Here is a 19,686-nt window from a genome sequence, read left to right as displayed (position 1 = left end):
TTCCTCTAGATTTCTATCCCTGCAAAAACAAGACTCCAAAGGCCTGTTGTAGCTGACTAGCTGATGCTGCTTTACCTGGCATCAAAGGGGTTACTGACTGCTGGCTGACGTTGCATCATGACACCTCTGGGAGTTCAATCAGTGACCGGCACAATAAGTTGGTTAGCAGGTGTATCGGTAGGATTAGAGGAAAGTTGACACAAATATCTCTTGATGACCACTTGGCGTAGAAACGCACTCATTGTGAAGTGAAGGCGATACTGTTTGTTTTTCTCCAGTCCACATGGACAAAGAGCGGCCCAGTGACCTTTAACTGCAGCTGGCTATCTGATGGGCTGCTGCCGTGTGCGTTTTCAGGGAGGGTCACAGTCAGTGTGAGGATGCCTCTGGTTTCTCCCAGAGAGAAAGACGCCCTTTGTCCCAGAGACTGCAGGGATAATGGACATTTAACGGGAAATTTAGGAGTTAGTGTGGTTTTACGGTAGTTGTTGTTAATATCATTGCAATATCACCACTTGATCCCCAGTTCAAGTTGAAGATGCCAGAGCAGGAGAATGAAGGGAAGGCTTTCAATGAAGCTTTTGTGTCTGTCCCTGTGTACGTCTCTGTGAGAGACTTCCTAAGCCTGTCCATCACAATGAGGCTTTTGATTCTTCAGGGAAAAATAAACTAACTTGAAAGTGGGAAAGGTTTAATAAAGTTTCATAACCTCGTAGATTTTGATACGTTTGTGTTGCTCCTTTGTTACCTTCTATGGCGAACCGTGCAAATAAAACTTATTAACTTACTTAGTCTTTCATTCAGCTGAGTGTGTGTGTGTGTGTGTGTGTGTGTGAACTCTAGCCAAAAACAGCATCTGTAACATCGCGAACAAGTCAATAAGAAAAGGATTAAGGGGATCGTGGTCCTTGAGCGCTCTCAGGCTCTGCTGACAGGCTGAAGGGGAATCGCACAGGAAAGTGAGAAGCTTGTCTGAGTGTCTGAGCTCACAGAGCCATCAGTGTGTATTCTAATATCAGTTTTCACCACGCAGGGACATGGGGGGGGGTTCGACAGACACAGACTCTAAACACAGTTTTGATCATTTGTTCAAATAGCGTGACCAGTCATTAAAAAGGCATGTAAGTGGTTTATTGTTCAGTTGGAACACATTGTGCACATTATTTGACATGTTCAAGCTTTACAACCTGACAATCTCATACACTGGAACATCTTAAGTAAACTCGATTTGTCATAAACAACTTAATGCTATACATATACATATATATATATATATATTTATGCATTCAGGACTATATAAACTTTTCAATACATAAATAACCATAACTGTGCATCTCATATCAATATACACATTCAGTAAATAAATACATGTGTACAAATGACACACTATAGAAATATAAATCGATGCCTTATGAAAAGTTGGAAATACAGATGCCTTGCTCAATCATCACAATAAATCTTCCCTAGAATAAAGACTTCCTAAAGACTAAATCAGTGTGAGCTCGCTGGGATGCAATTCACAGTCGATGGCACTTAGTGCATCTGCGATCCTGTAATACAAGCAACGAGCACAGTCACGTGTCCCCGAGATCATCTCACTGAACTTCTAGGGTCAACAATGGGAAATACACTGACTGGTGTGTGTGTGTGTGTGTGTGTGTGTGTGTGTAAGTTGGTCAAACACGATTTTGTGTATGAACCGTCACTCCAGCAGCCATTTACATGTAGCACATAATAAAGACCTGGAACACCGAGACATGCAGCTTCATGCAAGAGACTGTGATGTATGAATATAAACAGAAGTGATACGTTCATCTTCGCTTCATCTCCCTCCCCACTCAGCTGTCACTCACTTTGTGACTCACTACTATCATTAGCGTTTCTGAAGCTTCGGCTGTGTTGTCTGCAGCCTTTCGACCTGGAGAGGAGAGACACTGGGGGGTTCACCTGACGGCCACACTCTGTGCTCGTGGCCTTTGGAAGAAAAGACTGAGTGCCGACTCCTTTGCTCGCTGGCTTTGAAATGAAGCCTGTTTTTTTTTTTACTGGGTACCACTATTAATAGCATCATGCCATTCACATGGCCCATAGAAAACAGCACATCACTTGCCAGGTCATGGGGCTGACATTGCACTCAGAGCACAAACCATTGGCAACTCATACTGACATTAGCAGAGACTAAATTTACCTGACATTGAACAAGGTCTAAAGTGTACAGTGATGTGTGATGTCTGTATGCTGGTGTTTATAGGATGATGCCTGGGAAAATGAGGGCATGACTAAGGGGTCTGGTGTTGAATTCAGCCATCACTTCGAGTGCTTATAGACCTGCTTTATGGCACATTCATAATGCTGAAATAAGACCTACGTTTTCACTACGCATGCATGAATCTAACCCCTTACAGCACTTTTCATAAGGCATTCCTTAAACACCTTTGTCATTTGTGTCGTAAGGGAGGAACACCAGGTGAGTCATGCCTGCACTACGACGTGCTGGATCATCTTAGCAACCATGCGATGAAGATACTACAAATCGGGATTCATGGATGTCGCAGTGCAGCACGGATTGCCTCGCTCTAGTTGGGTTGGGACAGTCCCAAGGCCGCTGTGAGGGTGGCTACAAGCAGGGCAGAACTGGCCAGGATCACTGCACTTCCCGAACGGTACACCTGCCGGCCGTTTAGTGGCTGGACCGGCCTGAAGTTTTCCACCATGGGCTTTCCATCATGGAACTTGAGCTCGGAGAATTCTTCCAGCTGAAGGCACAAAAGAGAAACACAAATGTAAAGAGTGCGATTTCACTGAGTCAGGGTATTTACCTCAGTGATGGACTTAACTCAGTACATTTGCTAATTTACTGTTCCTCTGTACACTATTGAAACACATAGTAATACTGTGTACGGGCTCCAATTGTCCAATCTTTTCATAAGGTCAGTATTTTTGATGGCTGTATAGTTTCTATTTTTATTTAGAAATTTATCTTTGTAACTGACAAACAATTTAAATGTACACGTCTTTTGTCCTAACCTGATCCTCGTTCAGAGGGATGGGACTCTCAAACACTGTCCAAATCACAGACTGAGAGCACCCTGGTGTGGTCAGAGACCCCTTGTAGCGGTAGTAGCTGGTCAGATTCTGCTGAGATGGGATCAACTGCGCCAGGGAGATGGGAAGCAGAGATGTGCTGCCATCTGAAAAACAGGAGAGCCACAGGTAAAACACCAGCAACAATGCCATGGAGCCATGTTTCCAGTCTGCACATAGGGAACGTCAACACCTACATTGTAGCTTTGATGCTTTTCAGGGACTTGATGATGGCGTCATACTTTCTGTTTTCACTGTTGGACCTCTGGAAATGGAAAGTGACACTTTTCAGCACTGTTTCCTTTCATCTTCAGGTCTGTTGTATAATAGTATTGGATTAAAACCTTTTACCTCATAGAAAAACCCAAGAACTGCAACGCCCTCTGTGTCTGCCAGTGCAGTTTTGAGATCAGTGTAATGTTGCTTCATGTGAACGATGTGCAGCTGGAGACAGAACAATGTTATAAAATTATAATTGTAGGTTATTTTACACTTGTTTGCAGGGTCATGTTGTAAATGTAACAAAGTCAGTCCAGGGTTGATGCAACAGCAGACAGGTTTGTGTGTTCTCACAATGAGACATGATATGTTATCCTGTGTAAGCTGAACAGCTCTTTATCAAACATGATAACATAATATTGCCTAACCAGCTGATCATAGAGTGCAGTGGTGTATCCATTAAAAAGGTGAGACGTTAAAGTCCCACTTTGTGTTTTGGCTGTTTGAAGGTATGAATACAGTCATATTCTGAGCCTGATTTAAAATACGTATGTGTCTGCTTTCTTGTTATCTTAAAATGTTGTCCTAAAATCTACTGCACCTCCATAGGATACCGCTCCCCATCAATTGTGTGTTCAGAGCCGGGACCCCCTTTGCTGCCCCAGTGCAGGTGGAACTGCACGGCCTTGTAGGTGGACGGGAGACCTCCACCTGTGATTGTGCTGACATGAGGAACTCCAACTTGAGCTGTTAAACAGAACCAAATACAAAGAGCTCAAACAACAGTTTGTTAAAGCAGCAGAGGTTTGATTTGATCCGTAATGGAAGAAACACGACGGTCACCTGAATGACCGTTGTTCTTGATCGTTCCTCTGAAGATCTGCTGGTAGTTGTTGAACTGGAAGGGAGTCAGACGCTCGTCTTTTAAAGTCTTTCTAGTGACGATGTTGATGGGCGACTGGTGTTTTCCTTTACAGTCACTGAAGACGTGGTCCCACTTGTCTGGTGCTAAAACAGGAAAACACATACACAGAGGGATCAGTCTTCAGTCCTTTACACTTCCTCATGTAGCCTTTCGGCTTGTGCCTTCAGGGGTCACCACAGCTGAACATGTCAGCATGTTACAGTTCGGACAAATGTTCCAAAACCTGTGTGATAGGTTTCATTTCATGCAGACAGTTCTCAAATCCACATTCTTCAGTAATGAAACTGTGACTGTACTTTTATTTTAACCAGTTATTTCAGAAGAGACTTTTTTCAGTCAGAAAGTCAGTTGGTAAACGCTGTTTTTGTACCTGCAGATGAATGAATACCCTCTTAAAGATTCAGGCTGGAGAACTGAATAAGTTTAATTAGTCTTTAAAAATGTTATACAAGCTTACTGTTGCACTGATGGTCACAGGTGAACTGGGACTGATAGCACCAATCTGAAACACAGAAAGTGAAATATAATAAGACAGTTTTCATTGACAAGTTAGTCACAGACTTCAAACTTCCAGTATAAAACATAAACTGTAAAGAGGAGAAACACTCTGCTCAGTCAGTTCCCTGCACGGTCGAATGCAGCGAAAGGGACTGCATGTAGTTGAAGAAGGTTCTGATGAACGTTTGCATCCACTGTGCCATGTAGCTGTATAAGAGGCCCAGAAAACATTCCCCAAACCGTCTCACTTCCTCCTCCGGCTTTCACTGACTTCTTGACACACTTTCGGTTCACTCTTTCCCCAGTTCAACGACAAACATTGACATTCTCCGTGTCAGTGCTTCAGAATATATGTAACTCCTGAAATGTGCTTAAAATTCTGCTATTTCGCTCCTATTTCGATCATTACAACAGACAAATAACCAACTAGATTTCATGCAGGTTTACAAATGTGTCATTTTAGTGATTTTATTATTTTTATTTTAGTGATAGTTTATTTTTATTCTTTCAAGCAAACAGTTAATTGTTCTCTTGTTGGTTTCTTGTTTATCCTGGTCATACACAGTCCCCTAATACACAGGAATTGCCTTCCACTCACAACAAAAGTTGCTGTTTGTGCTTTATCTTTCCATGATATCAGAGTAAACACTGAGCCAAGCTTTTCGCATCAGCCATTTTCACGAGGGTATCTCTGGGTTTATTATTTCACAATTGCTTTGCATTTCTCCACCCCACACTTGCAGGCAAATATTTGCAGATATATCTCACAAATCAAATATTTATTAAAAATACACATGCTATTGAAAACGTACAAGGAGGGCCTCCTGGTCTGTGACAGGAATTGCATGAGGACTTCCTCATGAGACTTTCTTTGCCATGTTGTTAAGCCTCTTCCTCCTGATAAGGCACGATGGTGCGTGCTGAAAATAAACTAGGCACGGGGTGTGGGGGGGCGTCTGCTTAGATTTTCTGGTCCATCATACACTGGTCCCAGAAAATTAAGTTTGTTTGTTTGTTTGTTTGTTTGTATTTGCACACATGTGAGTGGAGCGTGAACACTGCAGGAGAAACTCTCCCCATGGTAACTGTGAAGATGTGTCACTTTCTGTTCTCAGAAAGCTGCACTGAACTCAGTCTTATCACAGGAACCTTCAGGAACACAGCTGTGCGCCTCAAAAAGAAAAGTGTACCTTTAGTTTTATCATCTGTGACGATAAAACGTGACTGGTGATGGTGATTTTTGATGTTTAAATGATGATGAGCTTATGAAAATAATGTACTGTTAAACATTAACAAACTGACAGCATAACAAAGTACTTAAAGTAGCTCCAACCACCAAATCAAATAATAAAATAAACGCTCACTAGCAGTTATTCTCATTCCAGCCAATCAGATTCGTGTCCGCACAATTCTTGACCAATCAACGCGTGCCTCTGCAGATACAACAAAAACGAGTGGGTTTTTCGGTGGAACTGAGCTCTTGCAGCAATTTGAGGAAACTGTTACGAAGAAAACAAGAGAAGTCGAAAGGGAAACACAGAGGAGGCGTCTGTCCGCACGTCCACCAGGGCTGCAGACGCAAAGTGACGCGGGGACGGGTCGTTTCATGCCGCTGTGCCGTGCGCGCGTCAGACATAAACTGTGAGCTGCAGGAGCTGCAGGTGCTGCAGGAGCTGCATTTCACCCAAACACAAAGCAAGAGGGGAGAATGAGCCCCCATGTGCCCAGAGCCTGATAAACTAGGGTCTAGAACAAACTCTACTTGGGCTCATGCATCCAGCGCACTGGAGAAAATGGACCTGACTGTCTGACACCTCCAGCACGCAGCAGGATTTCTCTCTAACAAAGCTCCAGGGCCAAAACGTTTTTCAATCAACGTTTATCTGTTTATCCACAACCACTCTCCCCCCCAACAACGCTGAAGCAACCGGCGCTGAGCGGAGCATCAACAACCTGCAGTGGGTTTTTGTTTGTGTGAAGCTTTATTTGAATTTTTCTTAATTGGAAAATAGACAAAAAGTCCCAGAAAAAAAAAAGAAGAAATCTGTCACAAATAAAACATTAAAAGCGTTTAGTGGCGTCATTCCACCGATGTAGGAAGCCAAGACAATTAAATGGAAAAATCCAGTCATGTAGAATAAAAGGAGCTTAATTGGACCCTGGGGAATGTGGAATAATTCAAAAATAAATTCTCAAGCCAAATTTAGTTTGGCACGTTTCAGAGAAAATGTGTAGTTTCATTAGAATAAGAAAATAAAGCCTGTGAATTTGGAGACATTGGCGCTGCGCAGCTTGACGCGTCTCTCTGCGGCAACAGAGACGCAGACGTCTGTCATTGGCTCAGTGGATCTGAGCAGGTGCAGAGAGACAGAGAGACAGAGACAGACAGAGAGACAGAGAGAGAGACAGAGAGACAGAGAGACAGAGAGAGAGAGAGAGGGGACGAAAGCCGAAACACAGAGGCTCCGGGGGGAATCTCATCTCTTTCTACTGGAGCGGATCCGGTGATGCAGGATCTCCGCATCCGCTCGAAACTGCAGATGAGCAAGTGGGAAACACGGAGCCGAGCCCGGTGCCGCCGTCAGTGGGACGGACGGAGCAGGTGGAGAGCCTCGCTCTCATCTGGCGGAGCTGTCACTCTTTCCTCTCTCACAACGCATTTGTTTCTCTATCTGAGGATTTCTGTCTGTTTAGATTCCTCAGATTAGGAAATGTCTCAACTTTCAAATAGACATAAAAAGGAGGAGAGGACTCCATCCTGCGGGGTTCGGACTGGATTCACGTAATGAATTCAGTCTGTAACATATTTAGTTAAAGTCATAGAACAGAGATGCTATTCTCCTTCACTTAACCCTTCTTTCTTTAAATTCAATGAAACCCTCTCATCTAGGAGCCGTGCAGGAGATGAACATTTACCCTGGAGGGATGAGGGAAGCAGACTCACCTCCTGATCCCGTGCAGACTGTCCAACATGAAGCCAGGAGAACGAGCGGGATCAGCTGCTGCATGGTGAAGCGTCTCTGACTCGAGCGAGGCAACACAACACAATGACTTGTTCTTTCCAACGTGATCGCATTCTTGCAGGGGGTTCTCCTACTTATCTATCACCGTACCCCGACAGGAAAGGAAGAGTGGCCCCTCCCCCTTCGGGCATCGCCTTTAATAAAGCTCCCCCACTGAGGAGAGATCCAGCAGCGAGGGGGCTCCCGGGGTGCAGTCATCACCATTGTGGTGCTGATCGCAAAGACGTCTCCCCGCTGATGGGAGAAGGTGTTTCTGTCTTTCTTTTGGCAGCTGATTGGTCCACAGGTGAAACAAAGTGGCCCTCAGAGAAGAAAGGGAGCAGTGTGAGAGGATTATTATCTCACTAAACCTCTTCAGCTGCTGAATTCATCCTAATGGATCCTCGTTCCTTTACAATTAATCAGTGCTGCCCAATAAAATCAGATGACTCAGTGTATCCATTTATGATTTGTTGTTATGTATTCATGTGTAAAAGACCTGATTCCTGCACTGTTGGTTTAATCTATCAAAAGGCATCATCTTTCATAAACTAATGACTTTTCATGTGAAAGGTGATACAGCTGTTAAATACATGTAGTAAAATCCAAAATGACAAGATTTCCCCTTCAAATGTAGTGTACAAGTAGAAAACAGACACCAAAGTGTGAGTAACATCTAATTATAATAGTTTTTATACAAATATGAATTCATATTACTAATTAGCCAGAAGTGTTTCATATCTTACAGTAAAATGTGGGATCTACAGTTCAACGTGAGGAACACAGCTCACGTTCCTTCACCTGAGAGCTTCACACGGAAAAGAGAACATCAGGTGAACTGTTTCAAAAGGTTTCTTTTCCGGCTCAGTTCACCCTGTCCACTCCGGAAAAAAAGAAGAAACTCCACATGAGACTTCAACTTTTCTTGACAAAAAAAAAAAAAAAATTAAATAAATAAAGCTGTCACCTCTATTTTCTGTTCACAGGGTGAGAGCCTTGAACACCCTTACCTTGAATTATTGATCAGGCTGAGTGAGTACAGTGAGGGGCAGCAGCAGAAGTTCTTTCAGAAAAAAAAAAAAGAAAAAACATGAATTAGCTTACGTTGCTCGTCTTGGAGACTTTGACTGGTAAGATGCAGGAACACTGCAAAGACCTTCACACTCTGCATATGTATGGGCAGTGTGTGGTAGAGTAAAAACTATTCAAAAGCACCGATAAGTTTCCTTTTCACAGGAAGGAAGCGAAGGCGGAATCATTTCAGAGAGGAAACTTTACATTTTGACCTGAAAAGGGAGAAATTGAAGAACTACTGGGAACTTATGCAACATTCTCTTGGGTGGGTTGAGGAGGCCGGTCTAGCTGTAGAAGCAGGGTGCTGAGTTTGTGGTGATGAAAAAGCTCCATCTGGTGGACAAACGGAAGAAACGATGACAGAGAAGAAGAAGAGATGATGTCTGACACACACAGCTGGACTGGAAAGTCCATCATAAACCAGTGTAACGTGCAGCTGGTTGACGTGTAGGTAAAAAAAAAAAAAAAAAAAACAACTCTGGAGATCTGGCTCTAGCGTTCAGGCTTTAATTGAAAGTGTAACGTCTGAATTTAGACTTTTACTAAATAACCATTCATATTTATTTAGTAGACACTTTATTCAAAGCAACTTAAGTACAAGGCAAAGGCGGGGTAAGTGCATGGAGGTCCTGCCTAAAGACCCCTAGTGGAGGTGGGCCACAGCCAGTCTGGACCCTCTGAGTAGCCTTTCACAGTTCCACATAAATGAGCAGGCTGGGGAACAGATCCATGATATAATCTTTTATTTTAACCAATGGGATTTTACTTTTACAGTGCATTTCTTTACAACAATTATTCATTAAGTGACAGGTTTTAGCCACCACTACGGATCAGATAACCATGTATGTTACATTTCTGAGTTCCCCTTATTGATTTTGATTCATGAACATCCCCAACGTTAGATGACGGGTTACTGCGGAGCTTCATTAATTCACTGACCTCTGATCACCCACTGAAATGGTTAGCCTTGTTATCAAACTCAATCAACGTGTTCACCTGTCATTGTCTCAGTGTTATTAAGCAGCTAGCTATCTGTACCTTTCAAACATACAGAGGTGGCCCATTAGAAAACTGCTGCCATCCATGAGAAAGAAAAAGGCTTTAAAAATAGACAAAAGAAAATATGGCACTATTGTCTTGAGGAACAACCAGTAGACACAAACATATATATTTTGTTTTTAAAAGGGGACTGTGGCCAGATTCCCATAAACAATAAACTCCAAGCACTTTATTCACTCTTTACTGCCAGTTAGCGATGTGAGGAGCCGTCAGTCAGATGGACATGGAGCTTTATGGGGACATTAATTCATTCATTCACAAGCATCTCAGCAGAATAAACCCTAAAGAAATTCCCTCAGTCACGTCACGAGTGCAACAGTACCTTCAAATGACTTCTTCTCGCACTGGAAGAAGACATTACAGACATCTGCAGTCTTTACTGGAGAGAAGCATCGATAAAGACAGAACCACAGTGAGTGTGCATATACATCTTTTGGAAAACACATTGCAGCAATGACCACATATACGACCCACCAAATGCACAAGAACATAAACTCAATCCAGTTACTCATTACATTTTACATTCAGGCTCTGAGAAAACAAGAAAAGAAAAGAGATTCGATGGCAAAGTAAACAGCAGATTTCTCCCTTTTGCTCAAGTTTGGTCTTAGATTCCCTCAAATACACAACAGCTAGTAGTGCACAAAATAAGAATACAAAATTAGACTTTTAAATACTGTAGCAGCAATTCCTTTCTTTTGTAGTTAAAAGCCTCCAGTAGTACAGGTAAAGGCTTTGGAGTCGCCCGACGTGGGCGGGCGATTGTCCTCTCGAGTGTAAGACAGTGTCTGTAAGGAGGGTGCGAGTGTTTGGTACTAAAGGTTAGTGACTCTGCTGGGGTGGACAGGTTGGAGATGTCTCAGACGGGTCACTGTTAGAAGACTGAGCCACGTGGAGGCAGCAGGATGCCGCAGCGCTCCAGGCTGAAATTGTCTTTGAACACAAGGGGTTTTGTTCTGTAGGACAACCTCCCCTGCAGACGCGCCTCCACCTCAGACTTTCCGTCTTCTCCGCCTCTCACAGTGCATCTCCATTTCCAAAACCGAGCCACCCAAAGAGTAACAATTCCTCCTCCTCCTCTTCTCACCCCCGAAGCCAAAACCACAGCATGTTGGGGTTAAGAACGGGGCACTCGGCTCATCAGTCCAAAACGAGCAGGACCAAGCCGAGGCGGACCACGCTACACGACGCTACCCTCAGCTGGAGGCTGTGGCGATGGCCTTCTTGAGCTGCTGGCTGCGGATCTCGCGGGTGCGAGACTCCAGGAGCAGGTCGTGGCAGTTGTTGCAGACCAACACTGGGTCATACAGTTGCTGGTCTGGGATGGGCAGCTTCAGATGACAACAGTCTTTACAGAACACATTGCCACAGTTCCTAAACAGGGAGAACACAGAACGTTAAGATGTTTCATTACTTCTATCCCATCCAAACTGCTTTGGAAGTATTAAGACCAACGTCTTGCACACTGAGGTCAGGTGCTTTCTGTGGTCTAAATACCCATGTACACTGAAAAAAATTAAATCAGGGTGCATGTGTGGTTCTATCCTGTAGTCAAACTGTGATTCATCTTTAAGCTTCGATTTCCTGTGTTTTCAGATTGGTGCTTAGTCTATGGATATAAACTGAGCTGTCTTAGTTTGCCAGTGAGGCATATAAATAATTCTCTGGCTAACCAAGGGGCTGAAATCAAAGCTGGAATTACTGCCTTGAAAACACAAAGCAAAGCGAGCTTTTGAACAGCAGCTGTTGCTTAGGCAGAATTGTGCTGCAACAAAAGAGCGCAAAGAGAGAAACTCTCCAGTTTATTACATCTGGTTACAGAGTTAAAATAATCATTAACTGCAGCCCTTTGGCGTCTGTTTGTATGTAACGTCCTGAATCATCTCAGTGCAACACAAAAACAGTGAGTCGCCTTCTAGTTCTTACAGAGGAACATTTATTGAGGACAAATATAAATTCTCTGATATTTAACTCTCAATCTCTTTAATATTTGTGAAGTGATTCATTGTGTTCTGTGTTTATCTGTGTGAGGAAACCTTAGTGATGCCCCACCTGCAGTGGTGACGTCTCTTGGCTATCCAGAACTCACAGTCACAGTTGAAACAATGGGAGGCCATGTGGTCGGGCACCCACCTCGTGACCTACACACGCACACAAGCATTACTCTCAGAAGAGTGTGTTGTAATAATAGGTGCTTTGATACAAACAGGTGAGCAGGAGGAATCAGGGTGAGGGAGTTGAGACAGAGTGGATGTTACAGTGCCAGTAAAGGTCTAAAAGGATGCTGACCTCTGTGTCCTTGCGCTCCACTCGGTCCCAGCTGCCCTCAGACAGACGGTCCTCACTGTGGGTGGACAGAGAATCCTCCTCGTTGCTGTTGTCCGACTCCCGCAGACACGTCTGAAAAGGAGAGAACAGGGTGAGACCAGAAAAAACAGGGAAAAGAAAATCTAAGATAAGATAAGATAATCAAAAGTAAATATTTATCAACACAGCAGACAGAAAGATTCCCTGGCACTGGCTGTCTTCACTGAAACAGCTACTCACAATGTCATCCTCATAGTCGATGTCTGGCTCCGAGGGAGGGGTGCTGTACTGTTTACTCTCCAGTCTCATTTGCAGCTGTCGCACCTGCTGCCGCAGGACCTCCACCTCCTGCTTGTAACTTGCCTCGATCTGCCGCAGTCGCTGCTGCACGGCGTCCATAGGCACCGGCAGCCCGTCATCATCGAGGTAAGCGGGGGCCTGTGGTGGGGGAGAGGAGCTGGAAGCGGAGGGTGAGGAATATGACACTGGTAGGAGCTGATGGCCTGCCAAGGAGTAGCTGTTGAGGGCAGAGGTAGCAGGGCCACACAGGCCTGTGTAGCCGGCACTCCTGGCAGCAGACAGCCATCCAGGCTGCAGGGGGCTGCTGGGATAACAAAGAGCTTCTCTGCGACAGCACTGGGATCCATTGGTGATGGCAATGCCGTGGGAGCGGAGCAGCTTATTGGCAAGCCGGCGGCTCTGGTAAATGGTGGTCTGAGAGGCCCGATTGACACCGCAGTGGCTGGCACTGCTGCAGGCGGACTGGACCAGACCCTGGACACTGTCCCAGTGGGAGCCGAGCAGGGACAGATCTGAGAGCTGGCTCTGGGAGATCAGATGACGAGCTGCTACCTGGGTGTAGTCTACAGGAGCTGCTGCTGTTAATGCACGCTCTCTTCCTTTCACCGTCCTCATGTCCTCTTTCTGCTTTTGGAGTTGAACCTGCGGCTGTGACTCACTGTTTAAATGAGTCTGAGTGAGATCCGGGCTCACCGTGCGGGGCAGAGCCGGGGGCGGCTCTGCCTCATCGGTGAGCGTCTCAGTGGAGTCCTCCATGGGTTGGAGTGGTACATGCTGCTTCAGAGCCATCAGCTCTGCAGACTCTGGGAGGCCGTTTGCTGGGCTGTCAGCGTGGCCATTGAGCAGTGGGGTGGCGGCTGCAGGTTCAGTCCCATTGCAGCGGAGAGGTAAGCACGGCTCTGATTTATGAGTGGGTGACGTAGTGGTTTCAGTAGTCCTACAGGGGTTCTCTGGGTTTGTGATCTGAGGCAAAGCCTGTTGGAGGACAGGAGTGGGGATTGGAGTGTGGATGAGTGCAATGTCCTTACAGACAGGGACAGGGGGAAGGGGCAGAGAGGGCAGGGGCTGTGTGGTGAGACAGGGTTTGTCCATTGTGTCTTCACAGTCATCAGCGACTGGGACACTCTCTGGGATGTTGGCAGGACTTTGATCTAGAGGTTCCCGCTCACTTTTGTCCAGTTCAGAGTCAGGTATGACCTCGTCAGAGCAGTCTGTGGAGACTTCTTCTGTGGCAGGTGAGGGCTCCAGGCCAGAACGACCTTCTTGGCAATGTTTGTTGAGATTAGGATCGCTGGACGTACGCGTCAGGGTGACTCCATTCTCAAAGGCTGAAAGCAGGTTGTCCATGGAGCGGGTCTTGGGAAGTCTGGAAATACAAAATAAATAAAGCAGTGGCAATGATAATTCTTTCTGCGTAGGACTCTAGAGGGCAGTCTGACTCAAGTCTTGAATGAATGTAAATCTGTGTGCATGGTCTGACAAGAACAGCAAGTACAAATACTGAGTAGGAGATCAGATTTGCATCCAACAAACACACCTGTCCAGGGACCGTGGGGTGAGTTCATCTCCTGTCACGTTTGGAGGAAGATAGAGCTCCACAGAATCATCCACAGCGGTGCAGGGGGAGGAGGTGGGCAGGTAAACAGCTGTCCACAGCTGTAATGCCCGAGTGTGGCAGACTGGCTGCAGCACCTGGCAGACAAGGACAATCAACAGCAAGGACAGTGGCTATTACTCAATCAGTGCCGTTCTTCCACTGCTGTGGGCAGTGTATTACAATCACGTCTATTCTTTTCTTAGAACAGGGAGGAGCAGAACGGGTGGCAGAGGAAGTGGAATAGATTTAATCTTATGCTTTAAATCTTTGATCAAAAAGACAGTTTGGAGATTAAAGTTAAAAATGGAGTCACACCATCCATTAATCATTAATCAAGCCACTTACTCTGCCTGGGATCTAAGAAGTAAAACTAATTTATGCTACGGTCCTAAAATACGACAAGCAGGATGTCACCTTCTCCTCCCTGAGCTCAGAGGCTCAGAGACAGATGGAGGCAACCACCAGCTGCTTTTCTATTTTAGCAGTCGCTATGTTACAAAAGTATGAATAATACTGGAAACACTGCTGGTACCATATCATGACAGGGGATGTAGAGGAAATTCTGAAAGTTCTTGTTTCCCGAGCGAAGCAGGGACCAGACAGAGCAGGTTCGTTTGTAGATGTTCCTCGCTTCCCTCTCGTGAGCGTTGTTACATAGAAATGTGCCGTAAAGACATGAGTAGGTGTGTTGCACCAACTTGACCTGAAAACAAGATACGAGGTCAATCCTATCACAACAGCAATGATTCATTACGAACTGAATACTACTCCGCTAACTCTACGCAACAGCTGACTAATGCTATAATAAATAAATATAAAATTATAATATATATTGGTATCTGACTGGCTGCTGCATCTTCAAGGACTAAATGTATATTATCATCATCAGAGAGATAAGAGAGACATTAGTGCTAGCACACACCAGAAAGGCCTCATTAAACTCAAACAGACAGGGGAACTGTTTGAGCAGCTGGTGAACACAGTCCAGCCACTGCAGGAAGACGGGACACTGCTCGCTCACATCGTCGGCGTTCTCGTGGTGGCCACAGCGATCCCCAAACTTATGACCATAGTCCAACCACTCGGTCTCTACAAGCACCTGGAAACCCTGTGGACGACGAGGACAGTAGTCATGACACAAGTTAATATTAAAAGTATTCAAACTTCAAATGACAACAAAACAAATATTCCTGAAACAGTCAAACTGTGCAGACTCTCACCTCTAATGTCCTGTAGTAGGGATCCAACAGGATCTTGGCGAGGGCTACAATCTGAGGTGTGCGGTCCCACCCGTCTGAACAGTGCACCAGGACAGGACGGCCCTCCCTCTCCACTGCTGAACACACTAGAGTGGCAGCCTTCAGCATGACAGACAGGTGCTGCAGCCAGCGGGTGCTCTCGAGTGCTGAAAGCCAGCTGGAAACACGCGACAAGGCTGGTTAGATCTGTTTCGTATGTGCCCTGTGATGAAGTGACGTTTGTATGCAGTATCTAGGTTCCACATCAGCTTGGGCGAGTTGGGGTTAACTCAGACTGGGTTTTGAGGCTGAGGGAGATCCTGACCTATATGTTGGAGGCCTCAATGTGTCGTTACCTCCATCAGAATAACAAGCTGAGAAATAGCATGTGGTGACCTCACTGCAACTGGGTTAACCTATGGACTGTGCATACTGTATAACCACACATGTAATGGACAGCTGACCTACATACATGTAAACACAGGAAACACATAACACAGCTGTACAGCCCAGAAGGAGTGAGACTGGGCTGTGGTAGCATTCTCATCTGTGTGGTGTTGCCTTACTGTGGGGCATTAAAATGGGGGAGGGAGGGGGGAGAGCAGAGCAGAACCTCTTTGAGAGAAAGGTCAGCGAGATCGACTTACTTTCCCGGATCTGGGATCTGACTGCAGACGGCCCTCAGAGCCTGGAAGCTGTTCCGGATGGCGTGGATGTTAGCCATTCCCATGAACATGACCTCACAGTTGGGGTAGTACTCTATACACAAACAAACACAAACAACTCTGAGGACAGTCATCAGACATAAACACTGCTTACCCTATAAAATACTGTAGCAACATGTGTTCAGACTGTGGCATTCTCTCTGTCACGTATAGCAATCACTGCCATAATAAGAATCATTTGCAGTTCTAATAATCATTAACACCTTCATATGAATTCCTCAGCGGTCAACAGTCAGCTTCAAAAGTGGCTGTGCGCCGTCACTGCTGGCAGGAGTCATTTCTGTTTTGTTTACTAAATATCATACATCTAATCAGACATGCGCATTAAATTAATAAGCAAAGCACTTTATAAAATGAGGTCACTGTTAAAAATCTAGGACAGCGCTGTGCTTCCTCCAAACAGATGAAAACAGACCAAAAGCTGTAAAAACTCACTTGATATTTTAGATTTTTACTAAGCTTTGACATCTAAACAGGCTGACCTCTACAATATGTTGATAGCTAATAGATGCCGCACACTTGACAGCAAATATTAGAAGAAGTGTATGTGTTAGTGAGTTTTATTTGTGTAGTTGAGTCTAATTATACTAAATACTCCCTCTTGTTTGAACTCCTGAGAAAAAGAAGCTGCTCGATGTTTATTGTATTTCCTAGCTAGTTGCTGCCTATGTCTGTCTGCCACTGAAATCAGATGCCTACCTCTGCTGGAAATGCAGTTTATGAGACTTTGGTGCTTCACAAAGCTGAGAGGCACTGCACAGTAAATCTTTGTAGGTACATCCAAGTTACTGCTATTACAGTATGTTTAATTTTGCCTGCTTGAATCACTGAACAGAATCAGAAACAAAGAGCTGGCGATCACACTCGAGATAGCAGATAATGTTAACTCATGAGAAAGTGTCATTATTGCTGTGCAAAATAAAAATGTGATGAATAAATGCTGACAAATACCATGGCCGTTGTCCTGGCATCTCACGTCTTACTAAACACAGTTTTACTATATTGTTAGAATCCAGTGAATCTGTTTTCTAATGTTTGATGACGCTAACCTTCACATTCACAGCCTCCGCCCTTGGCTCGGTTTGCCACTGCAGCGGTGTATGAGCGGGCATCCAGAATCAGAAGCTTCTGTCTCACAGTGTTGTCATCGCATCCAGAGCCGCCTGTCAGAGAGGAGTCTGCGAGGACAGAAAGTTTATTATTTTGAGAGGACGGTGTTATAGCAGTCGTATGTTACAGGGGGAGAGGCATGAAAATTTAAGTTGGATATATCTCCTCCTGCTCGGTGTGTCATTGTTATGTGTTGATCATGAATTATCATGAGGCCAAGTTAGATTTTTTTTTCCACTGTTCTACCAATGCTTGTATAAGACCACATACTTAAATCAAACAACAGCTTTACCAAAATCACTATCTGATGAGTCGGGAGCTTCCCCACGTTGCCGGCAGGCTGGTGCTCCATAGGTACTTTTGGCTCCTCCATCCATCTGACAGGCCTTGGCAATGGACATTACCAGGTACTCATCATCAGTGTTCCTCCAGCCCCACCAGCTGATCTCAGGCTGGCTGCAGCGGGCAATCACTGCCCCGTTCTTCTGGTGTCTGGATTTAACGGTTAGAGCGTCAGTAAACAGTAAGTAATTCTAGATGTAATGATCAAAAAAGTAAATGTTATTATTAAACATTAAGAAGAAGTGATCATGTGTACAAGTGTCAACAAACTTACCTGTAGACCACCACAGGGATCCTCTTCCAGGATCTGAAGGAAGCTACACTCTCTAGCTCTTTGTCTGTGATCCATATTGGAACCAGGAGCTTCTGTGGGTAGCTGGAACACAGCCTGTGGACACGAAGGTCAACACAAATCATGTTATTAGAGCAATGTTAAATGCCTAATACTGCATTATATTTCTAGGCTCTTTCAATGATAAGATCAAGATTGAACTGTGCTTTTAGCTGCTGCACATTCTCCCTCACGAAACAAATGTTCTCGTTTTCAGGGTCAATGCAGCATCAATGTCTCTGGGCTCTGCAGAGAACAAATCACAATGTGCTACTGCCCAGTTCTGTCTGCTGTCTCTGGTCTCCTCCTCCTCTCCCATGGTACTTTGTCCAAATTCTGTTCACCTTCTGTCTAAGGAGGGAGGAAAAGACACAGAGTGTTTGTGTGTGTATTTGTGTGTGTGTAGGAGAGGGGAAGTGAAATACTGTGCTGAGTCATGGGCCTCAGCAGGCTGTGGCTTGTTTAATTAGCCAGTTGTCCTGTGCGTCTGTCTCCCTCAGCAGGATGTGCTCTCTTGGGCCCTCTGAGCAGACTGACCTTTTTTTTTTTTTTTTAAAGCATTTATTTGCACAGACGCCAAAGGAGACACAAGAGTCTGATAAACAGGTACACACAAAGTACACAGCAATATTTCTGCTTTGAGTGGCTGTGTGTTGAGAGTGTTGCTGGCCTGAGAGGTCAGATGAGTCATAGAGGTCACACAGGTCATGTTGTTAAGGCATATAAAAGGTATAGCCCACTGCAGTTTAACTCAGAAAAACATATAGTTTATATAGGAACGATGTCAGTAGGCAGCTTAGATTCATAGTGGCACTGAAAAATCACAACATAAATATGTGAAAATGTCCAAAGAAACTTCCTACACAAATTCTGTAGACTCTCCATTGTTGATGTACCACAAACCTCTAAATAAGATACTTCCAGTAGAGTTTCAGATGTACAAGGAGGCAATTTTATAACATCGAAGTTGTGTTTTGAGGGATTTGTTGGTAAAGGGAGGATTAGTTAGAACACAAACAATATTCAGATAACTAGCAGAGAATTGGATTATGCTGCAGAAGTCACTTTCCCTTTGGGAATATATCCAGTGGTTTCTGTCTGAAACCATTCAATTTAAAAATACATCATGACATATGACTGTTTGGTTAGAAAGAAACCAATCTAGCACAAATTGCAGCAATCAGATGCAAAAAGTGGCTTAATTGACTGTCACACATCTCAACACACCCACTACTTCTACTCTCCCACCTCCTTCTGTAGCGGGCTACAACTGTCACTGTCAATCAGCATTCACTTTCTAAATAATCATTATGACTACTTACAGAGTGTGTTGTGTTATTTCTGGTGACATACTTGTAATTGCAGTTTATGTCTGACACTCTCCAGGTGTTCTGTGTGTCGAAGCCCATCCTCTTCACCTCTACTTCCGTTCTGTGACGCACGTGATCACCTGCACATACAGAGAAGGAAGAGACATTATTTTAGGAATACTTTATCATAACAAAAAAACAACAATTCCTACGTGTAACTGTTATTAAAATAATCTGTCAAGCATGTGGACCTGGGCGACAAAGATGAACGTGCTGGTCCTCATCGTCAGCGCTGCCTCCCAGACACCAAGCATGGTAGGCCAGGGCGAACAGGTCCTCCAGCCGGGACGGGTGAGCTATGGCCCGGTTCAGACGCTTCACCCACTCCTGGCACTGCTTGAACGTTGCAAAGTGGCATCTGTGGAAAACCAAGTGAGAAGATTAGAGCTTTTAGTGAGCTTGCACTAGTGTCTGGGAGAAAATCATGGAAAACTAATTTTTTCAGATCTTCAGTGATTTCCAGCATTTACACAGGAGTAATATTGTGGCTGCTTAATGATGAGGA

General features: G+C 44.7%; 2 protein-coding genes across 6 annotated transcripts in view; both read right to left on the bottom strand.

Moving 5' to 3' along the window:
- Positions 1-1,116: 1,116 nt before the first annotated feature.
- On the bottom strand, positions 1,117-8,997 carry ca4a (carbonic anhydrase IV a). 3 transcript variants are annotated; one of them, XM_026373019.1, is made up of 9 exons: positions 8,475-8,997; positions 7,671-8,051; positions 4,686-4,730; positions 4,147-4,311; positions 3,905-4,050; positions 3,436-3,528; positions 3,283-3,349; positions 3,028-3,191; positions 1,117-2,756 (listed from the first exon to the last, which is right to left on the bottom strand). In XM_026373019.1, exons 2-9 carry the CDS (start codon positions 7,732-7,734, stop codon positions 2,577-2,579), a joined length of 924 nt encoding a protein of 307 aa, XP_026228804.1. In that variant the 5' UTR covers positions 7,735-8,051; positions 8,475-8,997; the 3' UTR covers positions 1,117-2,576. The 3 variants fall into 3 exon arrangements, with proteins under 3 accessions (XP_026228804.1, XP_026228805.1, XP_026228803.1); XM_026373020.1 differs by having other exon boundaries at positions 7,671-8,020; XM_026373018.1 differs by having other exon boundaries at positions 7,671-8,602; positions 8,739-8,997.
- A 533-nt stretch (positions 8,998-9,530) lies between these two features.
- Positions 9,531-19,686, bottom strand: part of mtmr4 (myotubularin related protein 4) — a 34,445-nt gene continuing 24,289 nt past the window's right edge. For 2 of the 3 annotated variants that reach the window (XM_026370983.1, XM_026370984.1), the window contains 14 exons: positions 19,373-19,539; positions 19,165-19,261; positions 17,755-17,868; positions 17,431-17,630; positions 17,078-17,206; positions 15,951-16,062; positions 15,286-15,481; positions 14,988-15,173; positions 14,598-14,768; positions 14,006-14,160; positions 12,409-13,834; positions 12,151-12,261; positions 11,914-12,002; positions 9,531-11,235 (listed from right to left, as the gene is read on the bottom strand). In XM_026370983.1, coding sequence (XP_026226768.1) covers positions 11,058-11,235; positions 11,914-12,002; positions 12,151-12,261; positions 12,409-13,834; positions 14,006-14,160; positions 14,598-14,768; positions 14,988-15,173; positions 15,286-15,481; positions 15,951-16,062; positions 17,078-17,206; positions 17,431-17,630; positions 17,755-17,868; positions 19,165-19,261; positions 19,373-19,539 — 3,331 coding nt within the window. In that variant the 3' untranslated portion in view covers positions 9,531-11,057. The remainder of the gene's footprint in view (positions 11,236-11,913; positions 12,003-12,150; positions 12,262-12,408; positions 13,835-14,005; positions 14,161-14,597; positions 14,769-14,987; positions 15,174-15,285; positions 15,482-15,950; positions 16,063-17,077; positions 17,207-17,430; positions 17,631-17,754; positions 17,869-19,164; positions 19,262-19,372; positions 19,540-19,686) is intronic. The other variant, XM_026370982.1, reaches the window with a different exon arrangement.

Source organism: Anabas testudineus, chromosome 14 (genome assembly GCF_900324465.2).
Source record: "Anabas testudineus chromosome 14, fAnaTes1.2, whole genome shotgun sequence".
In the NCBI taxonomy this organism is placed as follows: domain Eukaryota; kingdom Metazoa; phylum Chordata; class Actinopteri; order Anabantiformes; family Anabantidae; genus Anabas; species Anabas testudineus.
The sequence above is the reverse complement of the archived record's forward strand: the minus strand, read 5'-3'. Positions and strand labels throughout refer to the sequence as shown.